The sequence below is a fragment of the Pimephales promelas genome, chromosome 17 (assembly GCF_988280905.1).
Source record: "Pimephales promelas chromosome 17, fPimPro1.hap1.1, whole genome shotgun sequence".
NCBI classification, from domain to species: Eukaryota; Metazoa; Chordata; class Actinopteri; order Cypriniformes; family Leuciscidae; genus Pimephales; species Pimephales promelas.
Window position 1 is genome coordinate 15491654 of NC_142785.1, and position 25335 is coordinate 15516988.

General features: G+C 37.6%; 1 protein-coding gene across 2 annotated transcripts in view; it reads right to left on the reverse strand.

Annotated features, from left to right (window-relative positions):
- Positions 1-25335, reverse strand: part of itga3b (integrin, alpha 3b) — a 51648-nt gene that overhangs the window by 6376 nt on the left and 19937 nt on the right. For both annotated transcript variants that reach the window (XM_039664754.2, XM_039664755.2), the window contains exons 2-19: positions 15237-15373; positions 12864-12940; positions 11395-11641; positions 11150-11254; positions 8729-8933; positions 8034-8227; positions 6143-6231; positions 5797-5933; positions 5293-5373; positions 5114-5181; positions 4896-5032; positions 3627-3773; positions 3441-3538; positions 2912-3068; positions 2580-2657; positions 2332-2411; positions 2105-2182; positions 251-353 (exon numbers count right to left, since the gene is read on the reverse strand). In XM_039664754.2, the coding sequence (XP_039520688.2) occupies positions 251-353; positions 2105-2182; positions 2332-2411; positions 2580-2657; positions 2912-3068; positions 3441-3538; positions 3627-3773; positions 4896-5032; positions 5114-5181; positions 5293-5373; positions 5797-5933; positions 6143-6231; positions 8034-8227; positions 8729-8933; positions 11150-11254; positions 11395-11641; positions 12864-12940; positions 15237-15373 (2218 nt within the window). The remainder of the gene's footprint in view (positions 1-250; positions 354-2104; positions 2183-2331; positions 2412-2579; positions 2658-2911; positions 3069-3440; positions 3539-3626; positions 3774-4895; positions 5033-5113; positions 5182-5292; positions 5374-5796; positions 5934-6142; positions 6232-8033; positions 8228-8728; positions 8934-11149; positions 11255-11394; positions 11642-12863; positions 12941-15236; positions 15374-25335) is intronic.

Genomic DNA, 25335 nt, shown 5'->3' on the forward strand with positions numbered 1-25335 from the left:
TAAGGAATTAATACACAATAACACATTGAATTAATAGCAATTCATGTATTACTTAATCTATTAATTATATAGATTCTTTATTAGTTGCTGATGCAGTAATCGTTAATTAATGGTTTAGTTCTTCATTAGTTATACATTAACTCATGATTATCTAAGCATGAATTCACGCATATTAGTCCACCCGTATTGTAAAGTGTTACCAAAATAATTCTTGGTGCGTGTCCAAACAAACCTATAAAGCCACACTCACACGAAACACAAACTCCAGCGGACTCCCCACATCACTGGTGCTGTTCATGGCAGACTCCCCGATCACACTGCCACTGAAGGACGTGTCAATCACTGACTTGTCTCTGCACACGACAGGAAGAGAATGACAATCACAGCATTAAAGGTGCAGGAAGTGATTTCTGAGAAGCGCTGTTGAAAGTGGATTGGAAGCAGCACAACACACGCAGCCAATCAGCAGTTAGGGGGCGTGTCCACTCATGATGAGGGAGGAGAGAAAGTGAGCAAGAGGGAGATTTGAAGAAAGACAGTAGAAGGAGAGATGGGCGAGGGGCAAAAGCTCAGAGGAATATCACTGTAAAAATAAGGGTCGTAATCAGGCAAGAGCTTTAGGACCTGTGTTAATAATAGAAAAGCTTTCCAGCGCTAAAGAGAGCTGAGCGGGAAAGCCTGAAAACAGATGCTGAGGTTGTGTTGTTTCTGCTCCATACCTGCAACCATACGATTCACAGAACCAAGATATGCTGTTGTGAAATGTTAGCTATAGTAACAGGACAGTTTTGAGTGTCCTTGTTTGTCTGGTCCTGGTGTGTTGTGTTGTTCATCTTTGTCATTCATCCGTCATTTTTGCTAACAAATATTTATCTTGCTTTGCTTCAGCTATAATAAAGAGACATCTACTCTTGCATTGCGTGTTCATGCATTCAAGGGGGCGGAGCAATGAAGGGAGGGGTACCTTTAAAGTGTAAACGAAGATCATCAGGACTGTTTTTGTTGTATTATTTAGCACTTAAAGGTACAATATGCAGGATTTTTGCAGTAACATATCCTAAAACTACTAGGCCAATGTTATGTATTTAGTTTAGTTGATTACTTACAATATCCCAGATGATCTATTTGTAAATTGTGAGAAAATTGCTATTTTAACCAATGAAGGGGGGTGTGTGAGCAGGGGTGAGGAGTCGCCATTTAAAGGAGTAGTTCACTTTAAAAAAAATCTTTTGCTGATGATTTACTCACTCAGTCTTGTTCGAACAAATCGAAAATGAACAAATCTTTTTTCGTGTCATTTGGTTCATTCAACGAATGAAATGAACGAATTGACTCGAGAAAATATTTGTTCGTTTTGATGAATGAGTTTGAACAGGAGAGTCACGAACGTGCATTACAGAACAGAGCAAGGCGAGCATTTGAGCTTATAAAACTTCAAATTTATTTTTTATTTTTTAAATGAGCGCTCGTTTCGCTTGATAAGACCCTTATTCATCGTCTGGAATTGTTTAAAGCCCTTTGAACAGTTTGCAGTTTGCACTGAAACTGTCTTTTGGACCTTGAACTGTTTGGTTACCAGTAAAGTGCATTATATGGAGAAAAATCCTGGAATGTTTTCATCAAACTAGTAGAGAGGTTAAGCAACTTTTGACTTCAAGTCATGATGCAAAGGTCCCCTTTGGTATGGATGTACCTTATGGCCATTGAAATAAAAACCTTAATTTCTTTTCGACTGAAGAAAGAAAGACATGGACATCTTGGATGACATGGGGGTGAGTAAATTAAGTGAACTACGCCTTTAATGGCGTCCTATCCACGTTACCCCTGGTTTCCGCCAGGTTTGACCTTGTACTGCAATAGTAACCATGGCGACAGGTGTGGGTTATGCTGGTTATGCCTAGCCCTAGAAGGACGCTCACACTGTTGTTGTTTTCTTCAAACATGGACCATGGCAAACAGACTTTGAGACAAAAAGAGGACTAGAACGAATAAGGACGTACTAACATATAGACAGACGAATTTAGCTGCAGTGTGGCCTTTGTTTAACATGTACAGATGCACATAAACATTTTCTTATTTTCAAACAATATTTCAAGGTACGTACAAGGAAAAGGTAGTGAGGACTGTGTTCTTCACGTTGAGGGTGACAGGAACAGGATTCAGGTCCTTCTGTTCACTTATACTGAAGACAAACACAAACACCGTTCAGTCAGCGTAACAGAAACGACTTGTGGAATCAAATGCCTTTTATGCACAATTTGTTGAGGGGAATAATTGTGGGGAACAGTATACTGTATAAACCAGAAACCATCTCAGTAACTACATACGTACGTGGAGAGCTGAAGTTGAGATTCAATCTGTTCTGTGTAAAGTGTTATACCAGAGGTCTCAAAGATGATTTTCAATGAGGTCTGTGAAGACGGAAATCAAGAGAGAATAAATTAGCAAAAAATTTCAGCTGTACAGTCTGATTACTAGACAGGTTCATTTGAATGGCCCTTGGAAAATGAGTAATCAGAGGGGCTTTTTAATGTACATGCATAGAAGGTTACACATTGGACAGGTTTCAGTCAGACTACCTTCTGTTTGCTTTTAAAAGGGTTTCCCAGATCGCATATGATGGTGTCGTCTGCGCTGCACTCAATATCAAAACCAGGCTGTGATGAAGACAAACCAAGAGAACAGCATTAAAAAGAGTTGATTAATAAGATTAACTAGAAAAATTCTCAAGCAGGATCTTAAATTCAAATAGCAACCTAGCAACATATTGTACGAAGCAAATCCCAAATCCAAGGGAAATTTGTGCAGGATATACATGAAAACGGTATTGTTCAGATGTTGCTCTTATAGCTCAAGAAAGCACAAGAGTTTGAGATCATCTCTGTGAAACAGCGTCCCCATGTGGATTCACCTGAGTGCGCACTCCTGAGTATTTGAGTGTGGGGGGGATAGTGATGTTTAGCACGGCCTGATGGGCGTCCTCGGCCTGCTTCCCTTCATCTGGCGTGTTAGTAACATCCACCATCATCACCAGCTTCTTAATGTTACTGTTGAACTCCATAGTTTGACTGTGAACAAACCAGCATATTTTTCATTTGTATTCAAGCAATAGTTTTTAAGGATGACTAGCTTTGTAAATTAAAATAGAAAGTAGATACTTTGATTTCAGACTTTATTAATTAATTTCAGTACAGTAATCATTAGATTTATGGATAAGCCTGCTAAAATTAGAAGATACTTGAAATAATAATAGTATATAATAATTATAATGATAATTGAATTACTGCTTTCACTCAAAAGACAGCTGAACGTAGCTGTGAAACCTCCATCTTTGAATAAGTGCTAATGTCTCTCTCTCTCTCTCTCTCTCTGTGTGTGTGTGTGTGTATGTGTGTATGTGTGTGTATTCATATTCAGCAGTTTCCATCTAGAATCCTCACCTTGGGAAAGGAATGTAATTCTCATCAGCAAATATGGCCTTCAGCTGCAGGTTACTGATACACCTGTTGTCATCACCACACTCCTTGTGAAAGTTGATCTAAGGAAAAACACAGCAAATCGCACTCAAGAAGACCTTCGAGCAGAAGGTTGCGTTGGACTGAGATGGAGATGCAGACTGGTTGTACCTCAACTTTGTCGGTCTGGATCTGCGGGCCGCTCAGCACAGGGAAATCGTCCAGGTTCTGTAATGTTTGTTGTGCTGTCGCTTTCTCCTCATACAGGGACACGTTTAGTGTGAACACTATGGGCAGAAGTTTGTCCATCACTGGAGTCTGGAGAGGGGAGAAAACAACTCTTTTTATTCACTAAACACAGACTCAGGTTCAGAATTGTATACTACTACTTCTCAGATCGATTTAAAATTATATATATATATATATATATATATATATATATATATATTCATAAACACACATATGTATATTATATGTACAAACATTTATGTTGTGATTAATCATGACAAATCAATTTGACAGCATTTTCTGTAAATACAATTATAATATGCATTTTATATATGTTGACTGCTTTTCCTAGATAGATAGATAGATAGATAGAGTTATTACTAGTATTTAATTTTCATTTATTTACAAATATAAATTATACTAAAATATAATATAAAATTAATTTGAATGAATACATCCATTATTGTTATATTTAATAACATTAATTTACTTTATAAAATAATATATAATTAATATAAATATAATATAAGTATAAATAAACAATTATATTAATAATTATGTTAATGTATTTATTCTTTTTTAAGTAAATTCTACTAAATATATTATAAAATTAATATAAATAAATAGATAGATGCACTATTGTTGTTAAATATAATAATATATTAATTTACTTTTTTATAAATTATAACATTGTATAACATACTATATAATTACTTTAAAATAATTTAAACAAACATATATAAATTATTATTATTAATAGTAAAAATAATACTATTACACCAATTAATTTCTTTAGAAATAAATGCATGCTTAAAATGTAATCATCATTAAAAATAAATATATACATTTATCATTAATTTTAATTATTATAAATACTACCATCAAACAGATAATTACCCTACTACAGCTACCTAAATGCAGGATTTGCATCAGTGTGTATATATGCGTGTGTGTGTGTGTGTGTGTGTGCTCTTGTATATATGGTTCATAAGCACACCAATGTGTATAATCACATGGATATTACAATGTAAACATGGTTTAAAAGGACACCTCCCATGCCCATGTACACCAAATGACTAAAAAACAAATTTTATTAAATCCAAAAATAACACAAGTTTTCTATGATGGGAATGGGGATATAATATACAGTTTGTACTGTATAAAAATCCTTACACCTATAGTGTGTACTGTATGTGCATGGTGGTCTCTTACATTAACACTAAGTTCCAGCTCGTGACACGTGGGAGCAGAGACAAAGATACGGTCTGTATATGTGCTTTGCTTGTTGTCAAGGAAACGGACTCGGGCACCACGGCGATTCTGGTCCGCGTCTACAGTGAACTTCAGAACTGAAGCAGGAGGAAACAAACAGTGTGCGGTTAACCAATAAACACAGATGAAACACTCCGGAGAATCAGGGTTTCACTTACTGATGTCCTTCTTGAAGGCTTTGTTTCCATTGCTGAGAGAGTAACTGAAACACATCTTCACCTTTATGCTATAAAATTAACACATTATAATTATGTTAATTGCTAGGCCTACTACAGGACAAGTATAACATAATCATTTGACAGCTATGCAGTAAAAATCAAATGCATGTCTATCTTACCAGGAATTCACACACTGGCTTGGAATCACAATCTTCGGCTCCACTGTAAAGTTTTTGGAGAGGTGGATGACCGGACGCGACCTGGAAAACACACATCAAGCATCACATATTTTGAGGTTATCTTATAGTAGAGATTGATTTTTTTGTTGAACTCTTGTGACCAGTAGGTGGCGCTACAAGCACGCCGGGACCACAGCCATGTCTGGTGTTCATCTGGATGCTTGCTGTCTGTAATTATTGTATGTATGCATACATGTATGTGTACGTATGTATAATACATAGTGTGTATATACAGTGCAGTCAAAAGTTTGGAAACACTTTATATTTGTCTACAGAGCTAATTTCAAGGACTAAAAAGTTATTTTAAGGTCATGAGAAACATACATTTAAGAGTGCCCAAAATTTTGATTGAAAGTATTTGTTTATACATTTGGGAAAATAATATTTCAAAATCCCTCTGAATAATATCAACATCTATTTACAAATGCTGTTGAAAGACTGAACCTCAAGAGAGCGACGCGGTCATCCATGGAGCCCACCAAAATGTCAGGATAATCATTTCCATCCATATCCATTCCTCCACTGAGAGAGTAGCCGAACGTCTGAAAGCCTCTGGGACCCACTGATTTCCCCTCGATCACCTAAGAGAAAGAGCACACAGTAAATTGTCCGTTCTTATTCTCACGGTCTCCAATACAAGGTCCAGATAAGTCAGATATGATCAACTGTTGATATATGGTCTATGATCACATAATTATCAATGATATAAAAGAGTAGGTAGCTGTAGAAAAGTCAGTCCAAAATCATAAATAAAGCTGTTCCATGAAAATGTGATGATGTTTTGCCTTACCTGGCTGGGATCCTTGCTTATTCCAGTTTTACTTCCCATCCATATAAAGACTTTCCCAGAGTCTTGGAACGGAGCACCAACAGCGAAATCTGAATGAACAAAACAAGACACAAACCCCAGAAGATGTGATTAACTCTCCATGGCCTCCAGATGGCAGCATTATGACATCACATTAAATAACAAACTTTGCATATACACTCACCTAAAGGATTATTAGGAAAACCATACTTATACTGTGTTTTACCCCCTTTCGCCTTCAGAACTGCGTTAACTCTATGTGGCATTGATTCAACAAAGTTGAATTTTGGCCCATATTGAGAGGATAGCATCTTGCAGTTAATGGAGATTTGTGGGATGCAAATCCAGGGCATGAAGCTCCCATTCCACCACATCCCAAAGATGCTTTATTGGGTTGAGATCTGGTGACTGTGGGGACCATTTTAGTACAGTGAACTCATTGTCATGTTCAAGAAACCAATTTGAAATGATTCAATCTTTGTGACATGGTGCATTATCCTGTTGGAAATAGCCATCAGAGGATGGGTATATGGTGGCCATTAAGGATGGACATGGTCAGAAACAATGTTCAGGTAGGCTGTGGCATTTGAACGATCCCCAATTGGCACTAAGGGGCCTAAAGTGTGCCAAGAAAACATCCCCCACATCATTACACCACCACCACCAGCCTGCACAGTGGTAACAAGGCATGATGGATCCATGTTCTCATTCTGTTTACGCCAAATTCTGACTCTACCATCTGAATGTCTCAACAGAAATCGAGACTCATCAGGACCGGGCAACATTTTTCCAGTCTTCAACTGTCCAATTTTGGTGAGCTCTTGCAAATTGTTGAGTCTTTTTCCTATTTGCATCCATCCGCCTCAAGGTTGTGCATGTTGTGGCTTCACAAATGCTTTGCTTCATACCTCGGTTGTAACGAGTGGTTATTTCAGTTAAAGTGTCTCTTTTATCAGCTTGAATCAGTCGGCCAATACTCCTCTGATCTCTAGCATCAATGCCCACAGGACTGCCACATACTGGATGTTTTTCCCTTTTCACACCATTCTTTGTAAACCCTAGAAATGGTTGTGCGTGAAAATCCCAGAAACTGAGCAGATTGTGAAATACTCAGACTGGCTCATCTGGCACCAACAACCATGCCACGCTCAAAATTGCTTAAATCAGATTTCTCTCCCATTCTGACATTCAGTTTGGAGTTCAGGAGATTGTCTTGAGCAGGACCACACCCCTAAATGCATTGAAGCAACTGCCATGTGATTGGTTGATTAGATAATTGCATTAATGAGAAATTGAACACTGGTTCCTAATAATCCTTTAGGTGAGTGTACACTTCCATTCAAAAGTTTGTTTGTAAGATTTTTAAAATGTTATAAATAAATCTCATTTGTTCACCAATTGCGAAATATTATGATTTAAAATATCTGTTTTTACATACAATTTGAATATATTTTATGTCATTTGTGATGCAAAGCTGAAATTTCAGCATCCTTACTCCAGTCTTCAGTGTCACATGATCCTTCAGAAATCATTCTAATTTGCCGATTTGCTGAAACATTTCTTATTTTTATCAATGTTGAGAACAGTTGTGCTGCTCCATTTTTTTTGGGGATTTTTTTTTTTTTTTTTCAGGATTCTTTGATGAACAGAAAAAGAACAGCATTTACAGTATTTGAAATAGAAACCTTTCATAAGATTATAAATGTCACTTTTGATCAATTTGATGCGTCCTTGCTAAATAAAAATAGCCAATGATTTTGATCATGCTCATGTGACATATATTATGCTTATAAATAATGATCATTTTATGACAGCATTCATATTTTTAAAATGGTGTTTTAAAACAATTGCATATTCATAATAGGAGTGCTACCTTGAAATCCGTCCTGATTGACGTCCCCCACTGCAGCGACAGCAAATCCAAACCCTGAACCTTTTTTCCCCTTCAGAACCAAGTTGGCTCTTTCCTGGAAGGAACCGTTCTCGTTCATGAAGATGTAAACCGCTCCTCCCTCCTCCTTGTAGCGGTCAAAGTAGAACGGTGCTCCGACGATCAGGTCGTTCCAGCTTCAACAGCATGAAACCACACAAATGTTATGTCTGAATGACTCATGTTTATTTGCACAGAAGCTTTAGTAAAGAATGAGAACGCTGCCAAATAAATGCATTCAGCCGTGTATCTGACATGCTTAAGTAATAAAGGTCAATGGGATCTTTGCAAGCACGCATGGGGAATGTTAGACATGATTTGGTCTACTTCCTTTCAATTGACTTTTAAATGTAGTGAAGCGTCGTACGGATCAATCCCTGCGATGATAACAGATTACTTGATATGCAGACGGCGATATTGCCAAATTTCACCAATAAACCTGTGTGGCTAGTGCTTCTTCATACAGTGATGAATTGGATCCTATTGAATTTCAATTTATACGGACAAAATGTGTTATTTTTTAAATATGTATACTTGATTTGATGTGATATAAAATCAAATACTAAGGTATTATAATAAAAAAGACTTTTAATGGATTAGCCATTTACAGAAACAATAGGCTACTGTGATTGACCTACTCGTCATTGTTGAGGTCTGTTACCGCCAAGCAGCTGCCAAAGTATGACCCTATTTGTTCTCCTGGGATCGCCATCAGTGGGTTCAGAACCATATCTTGTTTTTCTGCCAGCATCACTGAACCCTTGAAATTGTCTCTGGGAGCCCCCGTCACAACAGTGTACTCCGAGCGATCCAGTAACTTCATGTCCTCCAGCACAGAGTAACCTGAGGAGAGAGATGAGTGTTCTCAAACTGTGTGACCAACTGTAGCCTGTCAAGCTACTAAGTTCATTTAGAGTCAAGAGACTTTTTTGAGAAAGAAGGAAAAAGTTATGCTTATAAAAATGTATGTATATATCTGAAACGAAACGATTAGAGACACCATTAAAGTATGTGAATTTGTCACATACTTAAAATATAAACAGAATTGATCAAATTATTAGAAGAGGATTGATTAAATAACACTAAATACTTACAAAAACACTATCAAATTTGATAAATATTACTGATATTGTTGACCAATTAACACTTTATGCTTAATTCAATATGTGATCAATAATTTAAATAACACTGAACACTAGCAGTACAAACAAAATTAATGCATAAACATTACTGATACATTATTGTAAGATTATTCTTTAATAACATTTGCTATATATATATATATATATATAAACATTCAGTGTCATGCATTAAAATGCCATGCAGAAAACGGCAAAGAGATTCATATGAGTCAGCAAGACATTTTTTAATGGTTTCATTTAAATGCTATTTTAAAGGTTACAATAGTGTCGGTTTTATCGTATCAATTTGCAAATGCATGTAATGTGGATTTGCAGACAGCCAATGAAGACCGTAGGCTAGCATTATGCAATTGTGTCACATTGTTACGTAGGTTTGTAACAGGAAGAGAGAGTGGAATTGCTGACGACTCATTTCGGCAGTTCAGAATCTATTCTTTCTTTTAGGAGACAATCACTTTATTTGTTGTAGGGATGGGACGATAACCGGTTTCGCGATAAACCACGATAAAATATACTGACGGTTAGTATTATCGTTTAAGATGTAATTATCATTAAAACCGTGTTTGATTATCGCGATTTTAATAACTCACTGTGAATTCCTGTCGGCCAGTCTGGCGCTGCATGCAATGTTTACTATTCGAGAAGGAATGGCAGAAGGCAGTGACCGTGCTTGGGAGATTCAGCCTTTTAAGAGGACCAAATCTGGAGTGTGGTCATAGTTAGGCGTTTACTAAAGTCCTGAGGGAAACTTGATCGAGGATAGTCACCCTGTCTGCAGAACAAAAAGTCACTTTCCAAAAGAAACACTTAAAATCTGCCGAGTCGTCTTCTTGTGTAACGATCACCCGCTGTTGTATAGCGAACGCAAGGCAAGTTAACTTTGACCTCAATACCGAAACTAGGTCTGGGAAACAATTGAGCACGAAATGTTGTTTTGAGTTTAAACATTTTGTCACTCACTTGAAATAGAAGTGAAGTTTCCGCAAAGAAAATTTTGCAGCAAGTGTCTTTGAGCCGACGAACGAACATCTTCAAATAAGATTATTATTAAGAGTGACGTTTTAGGGATAGTAATGTATAGATACATCACGTATTACATCGATTTTATTTTTACCACATAATTACGGGGACATATTGAATTGATAATGAGTTTACTGTAGCTAATGTTTTAAATCTTACCCGTTTATAAATTCATTTAGTAAAACAATCGTCCAGACAAGATGATCACAACAATCTTATCAAACTCTGTAAACAATAAATCAACTCTGATGTCATTTTCAAAACAATCAAAAAGTGGAGACGCAAGACGGCCGGCAAGTTGTATTTGAATTAAACGAGCGCGTGTCCGTTGTGATATTGATGTGCGCTGTGTGTGTAATAATGCGTTGCTATTGACGAATGGCATTATAAAGAAGGAAATGCCATAGAATAGAATCTTGCTTAAAAAAAAAACTGCATAGAGCTGCTTGTTTATTTGTTGTTTGTTGATTTTCATTTATGAAACTTGTTGAAATGTTTTCAGTGTGAGCATCAGTTCTTTTTGAACACTTTCTATCTAATTTTAAGGAAACCGTGAAAGTATTGATAATCGAGATAATTTTGGACACTATAATCGTGATATGAAATTTTCATACCGTCCCATCCCTAATTTGTTGTGCACTTAGATCATTTACATTGACTTTAAGACCTTTTATATCAGCTACTGTGTAAAAACGGTAATACAAACCAATTCACTAAAATTAATCTGACTTACCATTTTCATATTTTATAGAGGGTTTGGTCTGTGACAATTGTACTTAGAAAACAACTGAGCTACTGGCACACTACTGAAAAAATGTTAGTAGTTCTGTTACTTTTAGTTAGTTATTTCCCAACATTATCAAGATGTGATTCATAATAAAAAATCCCAGTACATACCTATGTAGATGTTGAACCTGTCGTCGCCTAGCTTACCGAAGCTTCTTTCATTGGCATCTCCGGCAAAATCTGAGTTGGTGTCTCTGCTTTTCATGTGGACAGTGCCTATAAACAGAAGAATTACTTTGATTTTTTATATGACCCTCTTTTTTTGTGATAATCATGAGCTGACACATGCTCAAGAAGCCAGTACATTTTCCACATGATCCATTTCTGGATTTTCCCATTTTTCTTCTTTTACTCACCTTGCCACGCAAAGCTGCCAGGGGTCCCAAAGTACACATCTTTCTCCGTCATGCCCCCTGAGATGCCCATGTTACACATGCCCTCCAAGTCCTGGTCATAGTTGAAGTCGCACAGCTCGTAAGTGTCAGACTGCCAGTAATCAGTAGGGTCGTAGGTCAAGTCGTTTCCCCGCACGTAACATTTGCCCACCATACGCTGCTGTTCTTCTGCGCCCAGCAGTTTCTTCACATAGCGATGGCCACATGCCTGCCAACATAAAGATGAGATGAATATGAGGAATTCTGATCGGATATCTGAATATCTGCTTTTTTTATACCTCAACTGCTATTATTTAAAATATTATTTTTAAAGTGTCTTACGCTCAGCAAGGCTGCATTTATTTGAGCAAAAATCCAGGAAAAACAGCAATATTGTACACTATTTCAAATGTAATTCATTCATGTGACGCAAAGGTGCGTTTTCAACATCATTACTTCAGTCTTCAGTGTCACATGATCCATTGTTTCAGGATTCTTTGCAAAAAAAAATTGAAATAGAACATTTTGTTAACCGTATAAATGCCTTAACTATCACTTTTGATACGTTTAAAGGGATAGTTCGCTCAAAAATGAAAATTCTCTCATCATTTCCTCACCCTCAAGTTGACACAAAAGAACGACATTTTGAAGAATGCTGGTAACCAAACATTTAATGCGCCCCATTGACTTCAGCAGAAGATAACAAGTCAAGTCCCTTAAATGCATCCTCGCTGAATAAAAGTATTCATTTCTTTTTCTTTTTCCACTAAGGTGATGCACCAACTTCAGGAATATTTTCAAATGTGAACCAGCTAATCAAACAGGTCTTCAAACAGGCTGGTGAATACAGTGGTATGAATACGTTTTGGCACCCATGCTAAAGTTGCCTAAAAAGAGGAATAAAAAATCATCTTTTGGATATCGATCTTAATGCCTTAATTAGAAAAATTAGGAAAACTCCAACCTTTAAGGACACCAATTTTCTTTGTGAATGAATAATGTATCATAAATAAATAAATGTTTTTTCCTTAAAATACAGGGTGCAGAAGTCAGGGCACCCCTATGTTAAATTCCCATAGAGTCAGGCAGATTTTTATTTTTAAAAGCCAGTTATTTCATGGATCCAGGATAATATGCATCCTGATAAAGTTCCCTTGGCCTTTGGAATTAAAATATCCCCACATCATCACACACCTTCCACCACACCTAGAGATTGGCATGGTTTTACTTCAGTTAGCCTAATAGCTGGTTTGATTTGCATTGAAAGATGATCTTATGGAAAGTACCCCATGCATGGGTGCCAAAACTTATTCATACCACTGTAAAAGCAGGGTTTGAGCTAAACTGAAGAACAGAGTGCATCTGACCTACTCGTCCGGAGAAGGGGTCCAACACACAAGCAATGGTCTTATACTAAAATGAAAGGGAACCAAAGAAGAATCGCATCTCACCAGCACACGTCCTCCGTTCCTTTGACTGGCCACGGTCACTCCCAGCCACATGCCCTCCACCATCTCCGTTGACTGCGCTAGAGGAGAAACAAACTCCATTAGAGAGCAGATATTTTATTCCCTCAGTCTGCCTGTAAAGAATATTTCATTACATCAAAATCTGGATGAGTTTGTTGAAGAGTGCTCAGTATCTGGCTTGAGAAAGATTCTCAAACAGAAATAATTATAACATTCGCATGGAGCCACTTGTGAAAAGTAATGTCACTTCTAAAAAGAGTATTATTAGAGAAATAATGTACTTTAAAAGAATATAATGAATGTACGTTTTTCAGAGACTTAAAATGTATTAGTTACAAGAGTGCTTTTGATATGCATAATTAGGAATTCATTTCATATTTACCTATATTTCTAATTTAAAGGTAACTGCTGAATGTATTGACAAGCATTTATGGTAAACTAAAATAATATAATGTCATTTCAATTGAAACTTGTCATCTATTTAATATATTTGTAATGATAAACAATCATTTAGTATATTTAAAATATGAATATTAAATAACACACTTTAAACAGGTGCTTTACATGTCCTTTAGAGTAAAAATAAGTGTACTTTAAATATGTCAAAAGATTGTAAAAGTCTTAAATGTATTTTAAACTGAAACATTTCGTTTGACATTATTACAAGTGTATTTTAAATTCACGGGTATCTCTTGAAGAACACTTAAATTGGTTTTGTTAATTTTATTTTATTGTATTATATTATCTGCAAGTACAGATTTTAAATACTATTAAGATTTGAAGTACTCTACAAGTGCACATTCAGTAATGCACTTTTTCACTAGGGGAATGCCTCACGGTTAGCCTTTTAGCTGCAGGGCAAGAACACGGAGGAACTTAGGAATTTGAAAGCTGTGACGTATTTGTGATAAAAAAAGATACATGCTAGTCTTGTAATATGCTATAGCCATACTGTAATATTACCAATGAATTCAAAAGATATCAGGGGCTGTGTGCTTTAATACTTTCTGAAGCAAAATTAGCTAGTGTGATTGTTGCAGTGTTTATTTATTTTTTTATTTTTTTTATTTTTTAAGCATACCAAACACAGAAACTACTAAAGCTAAAAAGCTAACAAAAACTAAGCTAAAAAAGTCATTTTTTAGATCTTACTTAAATGCCCGGCTTCTGCCCAAACGGCTAACTTTCAAGTTGCAGACCAAGTTACTTCCTGTGCTTTATGTGCTGAATGTATCAAGTTATTTCTTAACTAAATACCTGCCTGTAACATGAGCCGATCATGACGTAATAGAGGAGAGAGAAAGGCAGACTAGAATAAAAAAAAGGTATTTTGAATAACATGGAATGAGACACCACTCAGACTGGTACATTTTATTGTTGCTGTGTTGAGGCTTGTTTTAACTTTCTATTATGTCTAAAACAGGAGCAGGGAATTTTGGGAAACAGCCAGGGCTGTCTGAGTCCTCCAGATTATTATTTTTAGAGTGATATGCAGATGTGAGACACATTATCTAATCTGTGAACATAATACCTAAAATGTCCTTTGAGCTACAATAACACTGTGAATGATATGTGGCATCTAAAGCTAAAATGCCATCATATCTATATCATTCAAACATTTAGGGTCACTAAGAAATGACTAATTTTATTCAGCAAGGACACATTATTGATCATGCTTGTGACACACTGAACAGTGACACATTTATAATATTACAAAAGATTTATATTCCAAATAAATGCTATTTATTTGGAATATATTAATCAAAGAATCCTGAAAAAATAATAATCATGGTTTCCACAAACATATTAAGCATCACAAACCGATTTCAACATTGATAATGATACATTCTAAAAAATGCTGGGTTGTTTCAACTCAAATTTGGGTCGAATATGGACAAACCCAAATGTTGGGTTAAAAATGCAATTAAAAATGTTATCCCAACTTCAACTTTCACTTTCAGCTGTACATTTGTTAATTACATTTTTAACCCAGCATTTAGGTTTGTCCATATTTGACCCAAATTTGGGTTGAAGCAACCCAGCATTTTTTTTTTAGAGTGTAAGGAATGTTTCTTGAACATCAAATCATCATAAGTATGACATAATTCACAGGAAAAAGTTGCATTTTAAAATATATTCAAATTGAAAACATCTTTAAAGTTTTATAATATTTCACAATATTATTGTTTTTACTGTATTTTTGCTGAAATAATGCTGCCTTGGTAAGCAAAATACACTTTTACACGTTTAAAAATATTACTGACTCCAAACTTTAAAACCGTAGTGTATGTTATATATTTTTACAAATCAAATTATTTTTTTATTTTTTTTATGATAAGCAATATGAATACCTACGTGCACTGATGAGGTCCATCCTCCTGCAGTCATCTTGTTCAATAGTGACGGGACAATAATACACGGCTCCAGTTTCATTAATGTTGAATTTGCTGAGATTGGGCTGGGCTTTCTCTTGGGGCGCCCCGACTAAGAGCCTACAGAAAAACAGCAAATGCTGAATGAAAGACTTGATATCATACCAATTGATTGATACCTCTGTGAACCATGTAATGGCTTTTTTCGTAATAATTAAGCATAGCTTCAGTTCTGTAGCAGGTCACGTTAGTCAAGCTCGCAGCTGACTCTCAGCTGATCCACGTCTACCTATAGGAATACGACGCTGTGGCGAGCAGGACGGGGCCGAGAACGAGAACTTCGAACCCCGTTACAGACGCCTATCACTATATACATATATAAGCTACTTCAGTATTATCAGCAGCGATCGAGTTTCTCAGGAGCCAATTACCCTCCTCCACCCCCAGCTCCTCCACTCACCCAGTCAGCATTTGACAATCTGATTCCCCTTGAATCAGAATAAACTATCAAATTATGTTGTACTTTAAAATCTTGAACTAATGATATCTGCATACATTCATGTTGGCTCTGTTAAAGGAATACTGCACTTTTTTTGGAAATAGGCTCATTTTACAACTCCCCCAGAGTTAAACTGTTGAGTTTTACCTTTTTTGAATCTATTCAGCCGATCTCCACTTCTAACACTTTTAGCATAGCTTAGCATACATAATTGAAGTGCACAAGACCATTAGCATTTCTCCCGAAAATATTACCAAAGTATTTCGATATTTTTCCTATTTAAAACTTGACTCTTCTGTAGTTACATGGTGCTCTTAGACAGACGGAAAATGTAAAGTTGCGAATTTCTAGGCCGATATGACTAGGAACTATACTCTTATTCCTGCGTAATAATCAAGAAACTTCACTGCCGTACCATGAGTGCAGCAGGCGTAATGACTACACAAACTTAGTCCCAGTCAAGTTGGAAGCTGGGGACTATTTTCAGGCGCTGCGTCATAACATTATGCCTGCTGCACTCATGGTACGACAGTGAGGTTTCCTATCCAAACTGTATGCTGATTGTCAATCGTATTTGACGATAGTGGTCCTGACAGAACTGGCTTTGAAATGAGTTTATGAAATGAAAAAAATCATCCTATCTGTTTTCTAAATGCATATTACACTCACCTAAAGGATTATTAGGAACACCATACTAATACTGTGTTTGACCCGCTTTCGCCTTCAGAACTGCCTTAATTCTACGTGGAATTGATTCAACAAGGTGCTGAAAGCATTCTTTAGAAATGTTGGCCCATATTGATAGGATAACATCTTGCAGTTGATGGAGATTTGTGGGATGCACATCCAGGGCACCAAGCTCCCATTCCACCACATCCCAAAGATGCTATTGGGTTAAGATCTGATGACTGTGGGGGCCATTTTAGTACAGTGAACTCATTGTCATGTTCAAGAAACCAATTTGAAATGATTCGAGCTTTGTGACATGGTGCATTATCCTGTTGGAAATAGCCATCAGAGGATGGGTACATGGTGGCCATAAAGGGATGGACATGGTCAGAAACAAGGTAGGCCGTGGCATTTAAACGATGCCCATTTGGCACTAAGGGGCCTAAAGTGTGCCAAGAAAACATCCCCCACACCATTACACCACCACCACCAGCCTGCACAGTGGTAACAAGGCATGTTGGATCCATGTTCTCATTCAGATTACGCCAAATTCTGACTCTACCATCTGAATGTCTCAACAGAAATCGAGACTCATCAGACCAGGCAACATTTTTCCAGTCTTCAACTGTCTTTTGTGAGCTCTTGCAAATTGTAGCCTCTTTTTCCTTTTTTGTAGTGGAGATGAGTGGTACCCGGTGGGGTCTTGTATTGTATGTTTTCAGGCAAAGTTGCTCTATCAGCTTGAATCAGTCGGCCCATTCTCCTCTGACTTCTAGCAACAAGTTATTTTCGCCCACAATACTGCCGCATACTGGATGTTTTTCCCTTTTCCACACCATTCTTTGTAAACCCTAGAAATGGTTGTGCGTGAAAATCCCAGTAACTGAGCAGATTGTGAAATACTCAGACGGCCCGTCTGCCACCAACAACCAAACCACGCTCAAAATCGCTTAAATCACCTTTCTTTCCCATTCTGACATTCAGTTTGGAGTTCAGGAGATTGTCTTGACCAGGACCACACCCCTAAATGCATTGAAGCAACTGCCATGTGATTGGATGATTAGAAAATTGCATTAATGAGAAATTGAACAGGTGTTCCTAATAATCCTTTAGGTGAGTGTCGATCTTATGAATTTATCGGTGCAAGTTATTATTTTTTTTGACCTTGCAATGTTTAATCAAACTGTCATAACTGGACCTTAGTGTAAATGACAGACTTCTCTCTCGTAATGTATAATACAGGACTTCCCCAATTGTTTGGTGCGGTTAAACCCTGCCTCTGCAAGCTGAGTGCCACGCCCAATCAACAACCAATGCATCGACTCAAGTTCCCGTTCTACATTTGATCTTTTTCATTAATCCTTTATACTCAGAAGTACATCACAAAAAAAAAAAATATCTAACACTAATTTTATTTCAGAACAAATCTAACCAGAATTGTGTCAACGTCCTGTTAAAACCCAGCAGAAACTAATGACCATAGGGGGTAAATTCTAAAGATATATGGTCTAGAAAAGCAACAGAGAAAAGGAGGATTAAAGAAGGCAAACAAGCCCCAACCTGAAATGAAAGGCGCAGTGAAGGCCTTTTATTTTCATTCCTCCCCTCTTGAAAGCTTTATGAGAATGATTTGAGGATAAAGCGATTCAATAAAGTGGCAGAGACGTCCTGTAACCAAACACCTGCCACCATGGCATTCGATCAAATAACATGTAGAACAAAACTGCACCGGTTTTGATGTCAAAAAAAGCAAATGACACAAATATGTTAGAAAGCTGAATTTATTAATAGTGTTTACTAAAGGCTCTTTCACATGACTCTGGGCTTCACAGTTATGCATTGCTTTGGCTTTCACAAGGGTGGAGCAGTAAAAGTAAAAAGTGAAAATAATATTTTTCAAAAGTAGCAATATCATAGTAATACCCTGGCAACCACCAACAACACCAAGTAAAAAATGTTTATGTTCTTTAGATTTTTTTTTTTTTTCAAAATTGTAAGATGTAAAAATAGTAAGGCTGAATTGACAACCTCTTGTTGACAATAATTTGATATCATTTCCTAAAGTAAATCCCAAGATCAGTCTGTGCTGTTTCAAGTTGATGCGTGAACAAAGCTTACAAACTAAACATTATATAGCCTACCTTCCATCCAATAATCACAATAAGTTTTGTGTTTTGTTACTTTAAGAAGCAAAACTTAATGCTGTGTCATAATTCGCCTACTCATACTGAGCCCTAAAAGTATGTACTTTTTTGTGAAGAAGTTAATAATTTTTAGTGTGTTAGGCAAGCTTTGGGAGTGACATACCACTTCATCATGATTGCCTTTAACGGTCAGCTCTGTCGCTCATCCTGTCACTGTAAAAAATGCCCTCTCAATCATCTTGTCACAGTTAAAAATCCTCCATGTTCAATTCAATTTTATTTTCAACAGGTTTGGAGAGAAATGTAGTAGCCCGTTGATCTGCCAGTCGTGTTTATTTCATGCGAAGACACTCCTCATGTGTTTGCATAATGATGCTTATAAAGGTTGACCACCAAACATATCTGGTTTTTCTATTGAATGAGTAAACACAACAAAAGGTTACATGTACTCTAAATAAACATAAGAAAAAGAAAGGTAAAATATGTTTGTAGTTCAAACTAATCAAATCTTTTTCCAACACGCAATGGGTTGTGGGATATATTAGCCCGTTAGCGCGTGCACGGATCTGCACTTCGGATTCTAACCTGAAAAAAATTTGGAATTCATTTCAACATACTACGATTTGGAACATATTAATTTTAATATTATTTAGGACGGTTTAATAGTATTTAATAGTTTATAGTATTTAGGATGGTATGCAAATTGGGATGCAGCTAAAGTCTCAGTTTTCAATTTCTGTACATTTTATCATAACATTCAAACTATGTTCTGTTCTAACGTGTGATATAAATATACATGGATACAAACTTTGTTCTAACGTGGAATATAAAATGAGTAGCTTCACAGCTCATGTGATCTCCACATGTCTGCCTCCATAAGGCGTCCCACTCACTAGTAGGCTACTGATATGAATGGAGTTCATATTTTGCTGAACATGATTTGAAATGTATTTTTCATTTCATTATGTATAAAGCTTTTTATTAAGAACAAATTTGTTTTTAAATCGTTTCAATGTTAACTTTCAACTTCTGTGCAGACAACCGCAACCTATTTGCCCTTAGAGCGAAGAATTCCGCTTCTGCTCTGAGAGAGTACATGTGAATGATGTCATGAGAGACAGGGGAACTGTTTCTGAGCCCTGAGGACACTCACTATCACCAGGTGTCACTGCAGTGATCTTAGCTAGAACAGTTTGGACATGTAGAGTTGAAAAACTAGCCCATGCCTTACTGATAATAGAGGATAAACTGGTGTGTCTGCTTTTCTTAGACAAACTGAGGTGCAGTGTCTACTATCTAAAATCCTTCCTTATTTTAGAAAAGCAAGACTGTAGGGTGACTTTCTAGTGGACTCCTGACTGAGACTATTGGCACCATAAATGGCAGCTAAAGCTGCTGAGTGCAGTTTAATCATGTTCAGACAAGAACCCCTCAGTAAAATGGCATTACAGGAATTGTTCACAGGTGAGAGTGCTGAAACAAACCAACAATCAGCCATGACTAATATTTGCCAGTGGTTTTTGCAGGAATGACTCTCCTCCCCAAAATTAGAGTACCTGTCTCATACTAGTACCGATACCCTGCTGCTTACAGTGTTTACACTGAGCAAACCGCAGAGGAGAGGGAGGAACACTTACAGAACATAACTGAAACAACAGCAGAAAAGCTCCAAAAACACACCTAAACATACAATTCACTGCACATTCCAGCTTAAATGAACACTAGTGGCATTAAAACACCAAAACACCTTGTATTCCTTTTCACACAAATTATGATTACAGGGGCAGATTATCGATTAATAAATACGTTTTTTTGCACGGTTCCTTGCACAGTAACACTTTTACCATAGTGCACGATTTGTAATCTAGTACATTTTGATCTTTGCATCATATAACCTCCAAATGCATTGCTTTTCTGATGTAGGAGTAAACTTTCTCGGTAGCTCACATGATACACCATTGCACTTAAAGAAGCAAGAAGCAAGCTAAAATGGCATTGTTGCTTCAGAAAATGCATTCTCATGTCATGTTTACTTTTGTTAACTCAAAGGGTTTTGTGTGTGGGTGGTATATTATTTTCAAACAGGCATTAGCCTTTTAGCTCCTCTAAATGGGCATTGCATTTTTGAACTGCCGCAATACGTATACCATCAGCTTAATAAAACATGGCCAGATTAATGTTCATTTGTTTCAGTGCTTTTTAATGGGATTTTAGCTCAACTCACTAGACATTGCGCTTTTAAAGTGTCGTGAAATATAGGAATGCCACCACAGTCATGTTTGGTTGAACCTAGGTGGCATTTTTAACATAAAGCTATTGGTATGCAGTAACACTGTAAATTGTACAATTGTTTTGTCAGATAAAGAACAATTGAACAGCTGGAATTAAAATTCCAGAAACATTTCTGTCTGAAAAACAAAAACAAATCAAGGAGCCGTTATATAAGTCACAAAAGATCACAAAGTCACATGGCGAGTCTAGGAGCCATTAGGTGTGTTCAACTTAAAGCAGTGCTGTCCAGACTGTAATGGCTAATTTTTACATTTACATTTATGTTTCTTTTCTTTTCTTTTCTTTTATATGTTTTCTTTTATTCCATTAGATATGTTGGGTGTGTGTAACTTTTAAAGATGTACTCATAAGCATTTAAAGGAAAATATTCAGATCATCTAACATGTACTCATAAGCATTTAAAAGGAAGATGTTCATATAATCAAAAGGGCATTATTAAAGATATACAGTAACAAGCTGGTAGAAATGCATAAGTTAGAGTAAGCTTAAGATATAACCAAACTTTTAGAAATGCATAATGTAAGCTTCGTTTGAGAACATATTGTTCTGCGTTTAACAAAGGACCAATCAGCTTGGAAACATTTTAATAGCTCATTGTATTTCAAGTGTGAATTGTATGTGTGCAGGTTTTGATCAAACAAAAGATAAAGCAGAAAAGTGTGAGATCGAACAGTAGTTGCAAACAAGAGATAAGTTTGGGTGTGAAGTCGAGCTGTACTTAAACACAGGAAACTTTAACACAAACGCCATTGTGCGGTCTAAATTGAATATATGGTTAACAAGAATAGTTAAAAGCAGCATCAACAGGTTTCCTTTCTAGACGGCATAGGGGACAATCTGCTGCAAACCAGACATAGCGTGCATAGGATGGTTTCCTGGGTTTTTAGGTATATAAGGATGGCGAGAAGGACTAACCTTCGCCTTCACATGTAGACATTGTTCTGTATGTTGAATGCCAATTTCGGAACTGTTTTCTTGCAAGAAAATAAACTTTTGATACTTTGACTTTTAAGAGGTTTCCACTTGTCTTCTTCCTCCTATCTTTTCGAACAACAGATAATTTTTCCACAACAAGACCAATCGGTGTATAACATCGAAGTAAAGCGATTCGAGCATACTTTGATGTCATACACGATCGGTCTGTGCAGCGCCTCTTCAAGTCAAACACACTTATATTGCAGTCACCTGTCTATAAAACCACCTATGATACAATATTGCCTCACACTTTTCTCTAGTGCTACAGTGATGTACACTTTTACACTTATACACTACTGTTCTCATGAGAATAAGACTAATGCAGCCTTCAGACGCACCTGGTAGGCTCTTACTTTGCTATTACGTTACACATTCAAGTCAGGAAACTAGAATAACCAAACTAAAAAGGCAATGGACAATCTGATATGTTCCTGTTTCTGTCGAACCAGCGGATGAAATTCATACATATGACAACATATGATTTAGTTGTGTGCTTTCTAATGAATAATGAGTTAGCATAAAGCACACTAAGGCAACTTGTCTCACAAGATACATAGTTTTTATTTTATTTTTTAGGGGCATGAGAAAGATTTGAAAAGATTTGATCTTTTATCACTTATGACAGTTTGGTCTGTCATAAGTGTCATCATAGACATTCTTGTTTAATTTATCCAAGTTTAGTTGGTGTTGTGGTCTACCGCATAACTTAATCCAGAGCAGACACCTATCTCGGTTGAGATGAGGCTTGGGAAAGTGGAAAAAAAAAAATACACACCGTCGCCCAGGCTCTCGGGAACATAGTTTCGGAGTTGCATGTACCCCATGCACAGCGTTTGACCATTTTGAACTTAAAATAACAAGAAAAAACTAACGAAAACTGACTAACTGCCATGCATTTCAATGGAAGTGGAAGCAGAGAATGTCCAAGTGTATAGACCATCACAGTTCCGCCCACAGCCTGAGAGAGCGTTGGTGCCGAAAGTAAATTTCCCATTCATTTCTCCCATTGACATTTTGTAAAATTTATATCTAAAGTGTTTTAGAGCATGTCTGAGGATAACCAGCAACGGTTGAACTCATTCAACATATCATTTCGAGAGAAAAAACGAGGAGAAAATCAAAAAAAAAAACATCAACAAGCCTGTGTACATATTTTCATTTCCGAGCAAAGGAACTACTCCTCCCATAAACCACCCTGCCTCACTAAAGTCGACAGAAGCCACCGTGAAAGAGCCTTTTGAGTGACTTCCAAATCTGACGACGGCCACGTGAACTTTTTCCTCCAGTGAATTTTATATAGTGAATGTGCAGGGAAACCCCTTTTCCTCGATTTACTGAAGCTTATATGTAAAACGCTTTTGTTTTTGTAAAAAGCAGTGCTGGTAGCCATGGTAGCGAGGGAGAGTGACAGTCACCCAGCCAATCATGTCTTTCGTTCCGGTTGGAAATAATGAGCTGTGTTTATTGCAGCACTGAGAGGACTACAGACACTCGATTTGTATACTTTATTTTTCAGAGTACTTACATTTTAATTATGTATTGGTATACATAGACAGTTTAAACAAATTTGGGAAAAACGTTTTTTAGAAAATTTCTACCTACCCCACATTTAATATTATTGAAATGATACTGAAATTGTGTGAAAGGTAAAAATGAATTGTGGTAAAACAAGCATGTAAACCTCTTAATTTGAGTAATTTCTTACTGTTTTTATTGGAAAGAATCAAACTATAAGTGAGCAATATTTTAATAAGTCTGCTTTAAGTCCACATCGCTAACAAAAAATACCAAAGTATCATGATTTTCAACCATGGTATTCTTTGAGGTACTTTGGAGTATGTGTAAATACCATGACACTTCATGGTATAATCAGTACCTTGGTATTGCTATCTAATACTATCACTATGGTACATCAGTAACATTAAAAAACAGAGTTTGGATCAACAGCTGTAAGTGTCTGATCTCATGCGTTGAAAAAGACAGAGGCCATGACTCTCACTCACTACCAGCTTTATCTGCGATTCCACTGACACTCCCAGAGCAGGAGACAATCACAGATATGGGCATCACAGCTATGCAGACAGTGTGTGTGTGTAGAGAGAGAGATAGAGAGATAGAGAGAGAGAGAGAGAGAGACAGAGAGAGAGAGAGAGAAAGTGAATGGTGCAATGTCAATGGTGTGTTCCCAGACCCAACATCTTAATGTGGGTCTGGCTTGTCAGGCTAACCGAATGTATAAAATGTATCAAAACATGAACTTTGATTCGAACCTTGGTGCGGACTTTTAGGTACGAAAACGGCCATACTAATGACTGTTTTCTCACAGGTTTCCTGAACACTCCCTTCATATCTGGTTCATCAAAAACGTCCTCGGGTTACGACTGTAACTCTTGTTCCCTGAGAAGGGAACGAGAACTGCATCAAATGAATCTTTGGGGGAATGCCCCTCAGTGTAGCGCCTCTGAAGTATGAATGAAACTAGGCCAATCTCTAATTGGTGTTGCGTCATGACGTAATGTGTAACGGCACATAGGCGGAAGCTATATAAGGACCCGGCACACATGAGATGTCAGCTTCCGTGATGAAGCAAGTGCTCCCAGGCAGGGGAAGGCGTGGCCAAGAGACGCAGTTCTCGTTCCCTTCTCAGGGAACAAGGGTTACAGTCGTAACCCGAGGACATTCCACTTCATTCCACACAGTTTCCTCGTGGAGGGAGCTCTAGAGCTGAGTATGGTCTCCACTACTCCAGCTGATAGGCCGGCCTCTAGGTACTGTGCCCCCTCAGGGGCCAGACCCACAGTTTCCATAACTCTGGCCGAGGGTGAAATATTGAGCCCTCCGCCTGTGTCAGCAGGTCCCTCCTGAGGGAAATCCCCCACGGACGGCCGTCTAGGAGCAATATAATGTCTGAGAACCATACTCGGGCCGACCACAACGGGGCTATTCCGTCGTGACGGACCCCCTCTAGACCCCCTCTAGGGAAATGCATACAGACGCGGCCTCGGCCACGTTTTCCGGCGACATGACTCTCCCAACACTGGACCTTGGGACAGAAAACCAAGCTTTCTCACACATAGATAGGGAATGAAAACATCTGCGCATAACCCTGATCGTGCGGAACGGATTTCCCCTCGGTGGAAAATCAACCACCACTGAAGGGCCCTGTTTTCAACCACCACTGAAGGGCCCTGTGCAGCAGGCAAATGAAATGATGTTGGACGCTGCTGCCATGAGCCCCAACACTCTCTGGAAATGTTTGATAGTGATGGCTTGGCCCAGCTTTATCCCAGCCACTCTGGCCAGAATGGACTCGACTCGCGCAGGAGACAGCCGTGCCTGCATCGTGACCGAATCCCACACCACTCCCAGGAACGTTGTTCTCTGGGCTGGTGTTAACACGCTCTTCTTCGTGTTGAGTCTCAACCCCAACTTCTGGATGTGGGCGAGGACAACATCTCGATGCTGAACCGCCTGCTCGGTCCAGAAGACCAGTCGTCTATATA